Consider the following 12,439-nt stretch of genomic DNA (forward strand, 5'->3'; position numbering starts at 1 on the left):
ATAATTGCTTTACAATGGTGTGTTAGTTTCTGCTGTACAACAAAGTAAATCAGCTATATGTACCCATATAACCCCATATCTCCTCCCTCTTGCATCTCCCTCCCACCCTCCCTATCCCACCCCTCTAGGTAGTCACAAGGCACCAAGCTGATCTCCCTGGGCTATGCGGCTGCTTCCCACTAGCTATCTATTTTACATTTGGTAGTGTATATATGTCAAGTTTATGTTTTTTATATATTTTTAAATAAATTTATTTATTTATTTATTTATTTTGGCTGCATTGGGTCTTTGTTGCTGTGCACAGGCTTTCTCTAGTTGTGGCGTGTGGGCTTTCTCTAGTTGCGGCAAGTGGCGGCTACTTTTTGTTGCAGTGAGCGGGCTTCTCAATGCTATGGCTTCTCTTGTTGTAGAGCACGGGCTCTAGGCATGCGGGCTTCAGTAATTGTGGCACGCAGGCTCAGTAGTTATGGCTCGCAGGCTCTAGAGTGCAGACTCAGTAGTTGTGGCACACGGGCTTAGTTACTCTGCAGCGTGTGGGATCTTACTGGACCAGGGCTCAAACCCGTGTCCCCTGCATTGGCGGGTGGATTCTTAACCACTGTGCCACCAGGGAAGTCCAAGTTTACATTTTTTAAAAAAGCAGCTATGAAATACATTCTTAGGACAACTGGGGAATTTAAATATGAACTGAATATTAGCTGATATGAAATTCTTGTAAATCTTCTTAGATGTGATAACAATACTGTGACTGTTAGGAGAATATTCGTATTCTTAGGAGATGCATGCTTAAGTATTAAAGGACAAAATATCATGATATCAGTGGTTCAGGCAAAAAAAAAAAAAATTATGAATATATAGAGGACTTCCCTGGTGGTGCAGTGGTTAAGAATCCGCCTGCTGACACAGGGGCACGTGTTTGAGCCCTGGCCCAGGAGGATCCCACGTGCCACGGAGCAACTAAGCCTGTGCGCCACAACTACTGAGCCTACACTCTAGAGCCTGTGAGCAGCAACTACTGAACCCGCGTGCCTGGAGCCCATGTTCTGCAACAAGAGAAGCCACTGCAATGAGGAGCCCACGCACGGCAATGAAAAGCAGTCCCCGCTCGCCGCAGCTAGAGAAAGCCTGCACGTAGCAACGAAGACCCAACGCAGCCAAAAATCAATCAATCAATAAATTAATTTTTTAAAAAAATATATATATATAGAGAGAGAGAGATAAAGCAAATATGGCAAGTGGTGACATTTGTTGAATCTGAGAGTTATCTGTTTCACTCTTTCAACTTTTCTCTATATTTGAAAAACTTCACAAAGAAGTTTTCAAAAAAGAGTCTCATGACAAAGACATTATGCTATCTATAGTTTAATTTTTACCTTGGTAAATTATAAAGCAGAGCCAAAGGAAATTTCCTCCAAACAAGAATATGACAGCCCACATCACCTATTCTATAACTTCATTTAAAAACAAAACAAAACAAAAACCTCTGCCCCAAAAAGATACTATGAGCTGAAGGGATACTCAGAAAGGGAGCCAGAAGCAGACAGGTTTAAATGAAAATCTGAGGGTCCGAGGTATTTTACAGTTCATAGGACTTCCCAGATAAAATGGGAATTGGCCTCAACTATATATACGTCACAATTCCCTAGGAAAAGATGTGGTGACTCCTATTGAAAAGAGAGAAAACCAGACTAGGTCAGATGGACTGATAATAGTAGAGGATAGAACTATAAATAGTTAGGAATAATTTTAGAGAAAAAAAATTCAAAGAACACAGAATGAGGCAACATAGAATCTGAGGATTAGGAGGTAAACTGTCCACCCAAGGAAACCTGAGAACAAGAAAAAGACAACAAAGGGACTTCCCTGGTGGTCCAGTGGGTAAGACTCCACGCTCCCAATGCAGGGGACCCAGGTTGGATCCCTGGTCAGGGAACTAGATCCTGCATGCATGCCGCAACTAAGAGTCCACATGCTACAACTAAGAAGCCCACACACCACAACTAAGAAGCCCGCATACCGCAACTAAAAGATCCCACACGCGGCAACGAAGATCCTGAGTGCCGCAACTAAGACCCGGCACAGCCTAAGTAAATAAATGAATAATTTTTTTTAATTTATTAAAATAAAAAGGAAGACAACAAAGCACAAGAAGAACAAATCTGGGGTAAAGTAGGACCTCAGAATAAGTACAGAGCACACAGAACAATCAACAATTTTTCATCCAGGAACAGCTCAGGGAAGAACCTACTCAGCCAAAGTGGTGAAGTAGATGCCCACAAGGACAATGGTTCTGACTCAAATCCAAAGAGAAAAGTCCTGAGACTAAAATAAATCTCAAAAAAAAAAAAAAAAAAAAAAAAAAAAAAAAGACATTCTTTGTCTCCTTTAGAGATAAACAGAGGCTCAAAGAGTGCTCACACTAGCCTGGAAACAAAGGTAAATAGCAAATAAGAATCAAAACCCCAAGGATGAGGAGCTAAAAGGGGTATCTATTGAAGAGAAAGGAAGAGTAAAAATAGAGAATGTCTGAAAGAATCTAATAATTAGAACTTGTACCAAGCCAAATTACATCTAGGAGACTGTACTAATGTTTTATCTCTAAGGTTTGTACAATCTGTATTCTCAAGATCCTCCACAGTGATATGTTATCTGACATAGTAAAAGGGACTTTGCTGGTGTGATTAAGTTAAAGACCTTGCAATGGGGAGAGTATCCTAGGCTATCCAGGCAGGCCCACTATAATCACATGGGTCCTTAGAAGCAGAGAACCTTTCCCAGCTGTGGTTAGAAGGAAACATCACTATGGAAGAAGGATCAGAAAGACACAACATTGCTAGCCTTGAAGATGGAGGTAGGGGACTATGATCCAAGGAATGTGGGCAACCTCTAGAAGGTGGAAAAGGCAAGTAAACGGATTTTCCCCTAGAACATCCAGAAAGGATTGCATCCCTGCCGACACCTTAATTTTAGCCCAGTGAGACTCATGTCAGACTTCTGACCTACAGAACTGTAAGATAACAAATCTGTGTTGTTTTAAGTCACTTTAAAAAAATCCTTCACAGTGAAGTACAACTTCATTGCATATTTGAATTGTACTGGACAATAAGCAAGAGAGAATGGGCTCTACAGGTAAACAGATCAGAAGGTGGAAAAGCTAGAAACCATGAGATTCAATAAGATCTCTGAGAACCCACCTCTCTTTCAACTTGTGAGTGGTGGGCTATGAAAAGTTAATCTCATATCAGTGGTAACAAGAGAACTCAACAGAAGGAGAGTTCTATTAGGAACTGCACCTAGAAATTCCCCATCTTGATTCACAACTACTGTCAGTTAATTGCACTCTCCGTACACACAACTCCTCTCAACTTATTCCTATAAATCCATGCTTTGGAACTAGCTCTTCCCATAAATGAGAAGTATATAAAGAACTGGTTTGAAAGATCTTTGTTCATCATTAAAAACCATTCTTTCTCCTGTTGTCCTATGTCTACTGCTCTAATTCACTTACCTAGATCTCGACTTCTAATTGACCATGATCTTTGACTTCGGCACCTAAGCCCCAGATACATCCCTGAGCCTTTGTTTTACAGCCTACTAAATCAAAGATTCTGATCTGTCATTTCTAAACTCTGGACTTTGGATCACTTGCCATCCTGTAGTGGGTAAATCCTACGGTGGCCTCCATGTTCACATTCTGCATAATTCCCTCTTCCTGAGTGTGAATGGACTTGTGACTTGTTTCTAACCAACAGAATATTGGTGATTGAATGTTGCTCCTGTGATGATCAGGTTATATAATATGCTAAAGTGATGGGATGGTAACTGTGATTAAATTATGATATATACATTTATAATACATTATATATATAAAATATGTATTATATATAAGATATATATAAAATATATCTTCATCTGAATCTTGTTAGCACATACTAGAGAGACTCTCCTGTTGGCCTTGCAGAATCAAGCTACTATCAAGTAAGAAGAGAGACAAATTGAAGGAAAAACTATGTTAAACAAAAAGGAACCAAAACTAGCCAGAGCAACTAGGCAAGAAAAAGAAATAAAAGAGAGCCAAATTGGAAAGGAGTAACATTATCTCTGTTCATAGATGATATGACCTTATATGTAGAAAACTCTAAAGATTTCAAAGAAAAATTGTTAGAAAACTCTAAAGATTTCAAAGAAAAATTGTTAGAACTGATAAACAAATTCAGCAAAGTAGCAGGATACAAAGTCAACACACAAAAATCAGTTGTATTTCTATACACTAACAATGAACAATCCAAAAAGGAAATTAAGAAAACAATTACATTTACAATAGCATCAAAAAGAATAAAATACTTAGGAATTAACTTAACCAAGGAGATGAAAGATTTGTACAATGAAAACTACAAAACACTGCCGAAAAAAATTAAAGTCAACATAAATAAATGGAAAGACATCCCCTGTTCATGGATTGGAAGACTTAATACTGTTAAAATGTCAATACTACCCAAAATAATCTACTGCAATCCCTATCAAAATCCCAATGACAGTTTTTGTAGAAATAGAAAAATCGGGACATCCCTGGTGGCGCAATAGTTAAGAATCCGCCTGCCAATGCAGGGGACACAGGTTTGAGCCCTGGTCCCAGAAGATCCCACATGCTGTGGAGCAACTAAGACCATGCACCAAAACTACTGAGCCTGCACTCTAGAGCCTGCAAGCCACAACTATGGAGCCCACATGTCACAACTACTGAAGCCTGAGCACCTAGAGCCTGTGCTCCGCAACAAGAGAAGCCACCGCAATGAGAAGCCCACACACCGCAACCAAGAGTAGTCCCCACTTGCTGCAACTAGAGAAAGCCCATGCACAGCAACAAAGACCCAATGCAGCCAAAAATAAATAAATATATAAATAAATTTATATATTAAAAAAAAGGAAATAGAAAAATCCATCCTAAAATTCATATGGAACCTCAAGGGACCCCCAATAGCTAAAACAATCTTGAAAAAGAACAATGCTAGAGGACTCACATTTCCTCATTTCAAAACTTACTACAAAGCTACAGTAATCAAAACAGTATGGTACTGGCATAAAGATAAACATATAGACCAACTGAATAGAATAGAGTCCAGAGATAAACCCTCAAGTATACGGATTTTCAACAAGAGTGGCAAGACTATTCAATGGGGAAAGGACAGTTTTTTCAACAAATGATGTTGGTAAAACTGGACATCCACATGCAAAAGGATGAAGTTGGACCACTACCTAATACCATATACAAAAATTACCCAGAATAGATAAATGTAAGATGTAAAACAATAAAACTCTTAAAAGAAAGTAAAGGGCAAAGGCTTCACAGCATTGGATTTGGCAATGATTTCTTGCATATGACACCAAAGGCACAGGCAACAAAAGAAAAAAATAGACAAATGGGACTTCATAAAAATTTTTAAATTTTGTGCAGCAAGACACTATCAACAGAGTAAAAGGCAATCCACAGAATGGGAGGAAATACTTGCACATCATAAATCTGATAAGGGATTAATATCTAGAATATATAAAGAACACCTGCAACTCAATAACAAAAAAGCAAATAACCCAATTCAAACATGGGTGGGAATTCCCTGCCGGTCCAGTGGTTAGGACTTGGTGCTTTCACTGCTGTGGCCTGGGTTCAATCCCTGGTCAGGGAACTAAGATCCCACAAGCCGCATGGTGCAGCCAAAAAAAAAAAAAAACGGGCGAAGGACTTGAATAGACATTTCTCCAAAGAAGATACGCAAATAAGCAACAAGCACATGAAAAGATGTTCAACATCACATCACTAATCATTAGGAAAATGCAAATTGAAACTACAATGAGTTACCACCTCACAACCATTAACACAGCTATAATCAAAAAAATCCCCAAAACAAAGTAACAAGTGTTGGTGAGGATGCAAAGTAATGGGAACCCTTGTGCCTTGTTGGTGAGAAGGTAAAATGTAAGCATTATAGCAACTATGGAAAACAGTATGGCAGTTCTGTTAGAATTACCATATGATCCAGCAATTCCACTTCTGGGTATAGAGTCATACCTCAGGATCCAAGGTTACTGGTTCCAGGATTTCCCCATGGATACCAAAATCCACAGATACTCAAGTCCCTTATATAAAATGGCACAGTATCTGCATATAACCTATACACATCTTCCTGTATACTTTAAATCATCTGTAGATTACTTATAATACCTAATACAATGTAAATGCTATGTAAATAGTTGTAAATACAATGTAAGTGATATATAAATAGTTGCTGGTGTGCAGCAAATTCAAGTTTTGCTTTTTGGAACTTTCTAGAATTTTTTTCCAAATATTTTTAATCTGCCATTGGTTGAATCTGTGGATGGGGAACCCACAGATACAGAGAGCCAACTATATACCCAAAAGAATTAAAAACAGAGTCTAGAAGACATATTGTATGTCCATGTTCAAAGAAGCATTATTCACAAGCACTAAATGTGGAGGCAACCCAAGTGTCCTTAACAGATGAATGGATAAGCAAAATGTGGTATATACAGTGAATGAAATGTCAGCCTTAAAAAGGAAGGAAATCCTGACAAATGCTACAACATAGATGAACCTTGAAGACATTATGCTAAAGGAAATAAGCCAATCACTAAAATTGATTGATTCCACTTTTATGACATACTTAAAGTGGTCAAAATCGTACAGACAGAAAGTAGAATGGTGGTTGCCAGGGCCAAGGGGAAGGGATGAATGGGGAGTTATGTTTAATGGGTATAGCGTTTCAGTTTTGCAAGATGAAAAGAGTTCTGGCGATGGATGGTGGTGATGGTTTACATAATAATATGAATGTAATTAATGCCACTGGCCTGTACACATATAGTAAATGTTGTCATATGTATTTTACCACATTTTTCTTTTTTTTAATTGAAGAAAGACAAAAAAAGAACCAGACTGAGTGATCTTAAAAATTCTCAGCCTTGGGCTTCCCTGGTGGCGCAGTGGTTGAGAGTCTGCCTGCCGATGCAGGGGACATGGGTTCGTGCCCCAGTACGGGAAGATCCCACATGCCGCGGAGCGGCTAGGCCCGTGAGCCATGGCCACTGAGCCTGTGCGTCTGGAGCCTGTGCTCTGCAACGGGAGAGGCCACAACAGTGAGAGGCCCACATACCGCAAAAAAAAAAAAAAAAATTCTCAGCCTTTCCAGATGGCAAAAGATGCTAAAATTAAGAAATTCACCATCAGGAAAGTATACTCTAAAGAAAAGGCGAAGGATGTGACTATGCAACTTTTTGCTAAAAATCTTAGAAACATTAAAAGGTCAGAATATTCAGTTACACAAAGGGCCCTTTCAAAGAGTAAAAGGTATGCCTACCAGATACTCTCAATCCAACCAGAGGGCCTCCAGGAAGCTTAAAGGTATTGTCCCTCAGCCTTCTCAGCAAGAGTCCAAGAAAGAGATGGGTTTATCTTTAAATTTATCTTCTGAGTGAATCCCACTAAAATCCACAGAGACCCACTAAGTTACTGAGAAAATCATGTTGACAGACACACTGCTAGTTTGTACTAAAAAGGACAATAAATACAAGATGAAAGGAGGCTGTCAAAATTCTACTGGCTGGAAGCAGACAGGATAAAAGTACTCTGCTTCCAACATCTGCTGTCTTTCATGAAAAAGGAAGGATGACTCGGGCATGGAGCCAATTGCCCAGGGGACAGAGCCCTACTCAGCTTCTAGGTACCTCCATATTCTTCCCCACCTTAGTTGTTCCCTCTGAGTTTTACCACTGTCCGATCTGGTTTCCAGTTCCAGTCAGGGCCTTTCTTATCTAGTCATCTTTATAGCCCTCTCAGGATCCCACCGTGTTCCATCCTCCTTGTCCTGTCACTACCCAAATCCCATTCGTTACCTACCTTAAAAAGTTTCTGAGAGTGTTTAATCATAAAAGTCATCCCATTGTTTAACTTTGTGATATTCTCTTGAAGGTCATTTGCAGTGACCTATTCAGAGCAAAAGAAACCAAAAAAGGGAGATGAAAAGCTGGGAGGTAGAAGGCAGATATTCCCATTTACTTATCAGTAAGCTAATTCTTTCAAACATATGATAGTTTCTATCTCCAAGAAAGCTGACTCTAATACAACATTTAATTCTGGAAAGGTTTTTTGGTTCAGTAGGTTTCCACTAGAGATGATATAATCTAGGAAGAACCACGTGTCCCTGAAGTGATCAGGAAATTCTTGAGAACCAATCTTCATTTCCTAATTCTGCCTGATAATCAGACATACATGCAGAGTTACTAAAGAAGATCTACCCTGGGAAAAGGGGAAAGAAGAATAGAATCTGTAACAATCACCAAGGACACTGCTCTCTAGAGAAACTACAGTTTCTCCAAAGACGAAAGAGAACTGTCACTACTAATTGATACCAGAGGTGACATCCATTTCTTAAAAACACAGTCACATGGTCACTGATTACCTTCTCTTGTTTCCCTTGCCTTTTTTTTAAGCACTTCAGCATATCTACTATCCCAAAGCCCGCATCCTCAACATGTATCTTTGTTACTTAATGTTTGCTTATACTAAGACCTCTCTCACAGGCTTCTCTTTACAGTCAATGCTTCTCTTTACAGTCATAGATCACTCACTCCTTTTCAGTCTCAGTGAGCTCGTTCTAAAATTCTTTCACTATGAGGCTTTATCTCCTTAACATGGACAAATGTCGGTGTGTCTTTTTCTTCTCACACACCTCCCCCTCATCAACCTTTCTCTGGGCAGAAGCTCTTCCTGGCCCAGAGCTTTATATTATTTTTTCACTAGTTGCTTGTTAGGCAAAACATCTCACACAACCTCTCTCCTTTATCTTCCTTTTCTCATTTCCTATAATCCCCAAAATCTTTTATAAGTCACTATATCCCATCTACTTCTATTATCTTCCCAACAATCCTGTCAAGTAAGTGGAAAAGGTGCTATTATGCCCAGCTTACAGAGGAGGAGCCTATGTATAGAAAGAGGAAAGGACACAGTTAACTGGGGTTTGCAGCTTCCAACCCAGTTATCCTGACTCTAATTCCATCATACAGTAAAACCTATTTTATGAATGGACAGGAATATGAAGCTATGTGCTTCCAGGCCAAGAATTAATTCAAAAGCCTTTAGATAATGTACTTCTTGTGTAAGTCACTAAGAAGGGCATGGTCTCAGTAATAAGAAGCATATTCAGCTTTATTTAAGGAGAGTATATCTATAGGATATAGAAAAGCTACAACAAGGCAGGATTGCTCTCTGTGTCATCTTATCTAAAAGCTCAGTGACACTATCCTGTAAGATCGTACAGCTCTATTCTAAATTTATACCATTCAATATTCAGAAATCAATTTGATTTCCCAAGAAGGCTTTCATGTTAAGAAGGAATTTACATTGATCAGCCAAAATCAGTGTTCTAGTTTATTTAGTAGCTATATTTTCCACTAAGAATTTCCACTAATAAATTGCTAATCAGGTTTGTCAAGAGATTGACTTATAATTTATAAGCAAGATTAACAGGAATTGGCCCCCTCAGGTTTAATAACTCTTAAATGAACTAATAAAGGAAGTTCCTAGCCTTGTAAAGCTGAAGACTAGACCTTGGGCCCTTGATAACCTCACCAAGGTACAGCCATAGGACGAGGGCCAGCCCAAGAAAACCAAGCAGTCTTTCCTTTTTCCCTCAACACTTACATTTTTTGGCCACAAGACATGGGGCGCAAACATAAGGGCAAGGTTATAGGCAGACATCTTATTCTTGTCTTGTTTCTTTGCTGTCTGGTACAGGAGATCAAGCAATAACTTCAGCAAGTTACGATTGGGTGGAGGGAGAATGAGGAATAGCAACTGAAGAGCCTCAATTTGCCGCTCTTTATCTGGTACATTGGTCTTGTTTCCTTTATCATCAAACTGCATCAAATCTTGAGGACAAAAGAGGTGATTGCAAAGGAGAGAGAAAATACAAGCAAGAAAAAGAATCAATGCTCCTACTATTTATTATAATCAAAGAAAGAAAAAAAAAGAATCAAGCATAAATAGAGATTATAGCAAAATATAATAACAAAATAATGTCAATACAACTCAATAATTAAAAGAGAAAAACCCCAACAAAAATGGGCAAAAGACTTAAATAAACATTCCTCCAAAGAAGATATACAAGTGGCCAGTAAGCATTTGTATACTCAGTATCATTAGCTATCAGAGAAATGTAAATCAAAACCAAAATGAGATACTACTTCATAACCAGAGGTGTGGCTATAGTCAAAAAGACTGACAATAACAAGTGTTGCCAAGAATGCTGAGAAAATTAAACTCTCCTACACTGCTGGTGGGAATGTAAAATGGTGTGATCACTTTGGAAAACTGTTTGGCAGTTCCTCAAAAAGTTAAACATAGAGTTACCATATGACTTAGCAATCCCATTCCTAGGTATATACTCAAGAGAAATGAAAACATGTCCACACATATCTTTAATAACGCCACCCCCTTCACATTTCCTCACCAAGATATTTTACTGCTAAAAAAATATGAGAGTGAATTATGCCCTGATAACAGGATGATCCAGGCAGCTCCTTATGGAGTCAGAATCATTGTTTCTCCCCTAACAAGCTACACAGGTTATCAATAAAAACAGTCCCCTAGATAATCAGAATTTGAAAAGACACTGAAAACCATTTGGGTATAATTCATATAGACCTGAAAATGATAACAACGTGTTGTTGAAACTGTTTAACTTCAAAAATAATTCCAGGTTTAGGAAAGGCAGATAATATTTCTAGAAACTGTTCCCTGTTAATATGAAATTGAAAACAAAAATCCCTCCCAGTTATCAGCAAGGGGTACCAAACGATACACCTGTGCCATACCTCAGTATGATATCAAAGAACAGTGAATCATGGGGTGGTGGAGGGGCGGTTTCAGATACTGCACTAAATAAACTCAACAGGAAAGCAAACAGAACAAGCATTCTTCATGTTAACCCTTATAAAAAGAACTTATCAATATTTCCCATATCTTTTTCAAATATCCAACAACTTTATTTCTCCCCCAAAATAACTGTAAAGTTATGTAATACTCTAGTAATATTTTCTCATTTGTACCATCTAAACTGTTCCTGAAAGTGCTAAAAAAAATCTAATCTTATTAGATTTTAGAAATTCAAAACTCGGTTTTTATTTTAAGTAGTAAAAATTATTCAAAAGAAAAAAATTTTCTATTTATTTTCCTTAAAATTAGAAGCAAGAGTAAAAGACTCAAGGGTAGAAAACTAAGTAAATATAGTATGGATGTGGATGCTGTGTGCACTTCGAGCCTATTGCAGCATAACAGCTGTGCAATTTAAGAATGAATAACACAAGCACAAAGGAGAAAGAGGAAACTATTTATGAGCTGAAAATGGAACATTCTCCAAAACACAGTAAATGAAAAAAGCAAACCACAGAACCATGTGTATAACGCCCTACCATTACATAAAAAGAAAGAAAAAGAATACATGTAGGTGTTTGTAAGTGTCTAAAATATCTCTGTAAGGATACATTAGAAATCAATAGCATTGGTTCCCTCTGGGAAGAAAAACTGAGTGCTGGGAACAGGAGTGGGAAAGAGGCTTTTCACTGTATACTCTTTGAACCTTTTGAATTTTAATTCATGTGAATGTATTGCCTATTTAGAAAACAAGTAAAATTATTTATAAGAAGCAAATTTCCAAGAGTAGAGATGATCTCAACTGAGGCATATTAATACTTAGCAAAAGCCTCAAACTAAGGCAAATATACAAAACTGTGACTACTGATTTGGGTAATTGATTTGGGTGTGTCAATCAATCCAGTGAAAAGCATACATTAATTAAGCAACTAAAATGTTCACAGCACAATGCTAGGATCCATCAGGAATACAAAAATAGGTAAAACCCAGACTTTATCTTCAAAGAAGTTTATTCCACAAAAAAAAATTTTGACCAAATCAACCATAACTAGCCAATGCTTATGAGTATTCAGAGAGCCCAGAAATATCATGAAGTCAAACAATATTAACAGAAGCATTGCTGTGGGTTACAAACAACAGAATATTCCAGATGACTTTACTAAATTGAAAGAAATGTATTCACATCTCTTTCTCACCTCCTATACTCACCAGCAATTTTGAGGTGTGCATGGAAATGTTTATGTGTCAGCAGGGGCTCAGGTAACTCTCCTAGAAACATCTTCAGCAAGGTAGCAACATCATTTGAGTGAAACTCCCCTGATTCCAAGTCGATATCAGTTCCATTATTGAGAGCATCCCTTAAAATCTGCTGTCGGACACTATTCCCTGGTACTCTAAACAAACCCTCTACTCTCAAGTCTGTTCAGCATGGAAGAGAAACAGAGGACATGAAAAAGGAAATAAAAAGAGGAATTATGATTAAAATAAGTCATCTAA

At 38.1% G+C, this 12,439-nt stretch overlaps 1 protein-coding gene across 2 annotated transcripts in view; it reads right to left on the reverse strand.

The window, feature by feature from the left end:
• Window positions 1-12,439, reverse strand: part of ARHGAP19 (Rho GTPase activating protein 19) — a 54,589-nt gene that overhangs the window by 17,826 nt on the left and 24,324 nt on the right. The window contains exons 4-6 of one of the 2 annotated variants that reach the window (XM_024734951.1): window positions 12,152-12,361; window positions 9,713-9,939; window positions 7,910-7,996 (exon numbers count right to left, since the gene is read on the reverse strand). In XM_024734951.1, the coding sequence (XP_024590719.1) occupies window positions 7,910-7,996; window positions 9,713-9,939; window positions 12,152-12,361 (524 nt within the window). The remainder of the gene's footprint in view (window positions 1-7,909; window positions 7,997-9,712; window positions 9,940-12,151; window positions 12,362-12,439) is intronic. The other variant, XM_024734953.1, reaches the window with a different exon arrangement.

This window comes from Neophocaena asiaeorientalis, unplaced genomic scaffold (genome assembly GCF_003031525.2).
Source record: "Neophocaena asiaeorientalis asiaeorientalis breed wild unplaced genomic scaffold, Neophocaena_asiaeorientalis_V1.1 scaffold240, whole genome shotgun sequence".
Classification (NCBI taxonomy): Eukaryota; Metazoa; Chordata; class Mammalia; order Artiodactyla; family Phocoenidae; genus Neophocaena; species Neophocaena asiaeorientalis.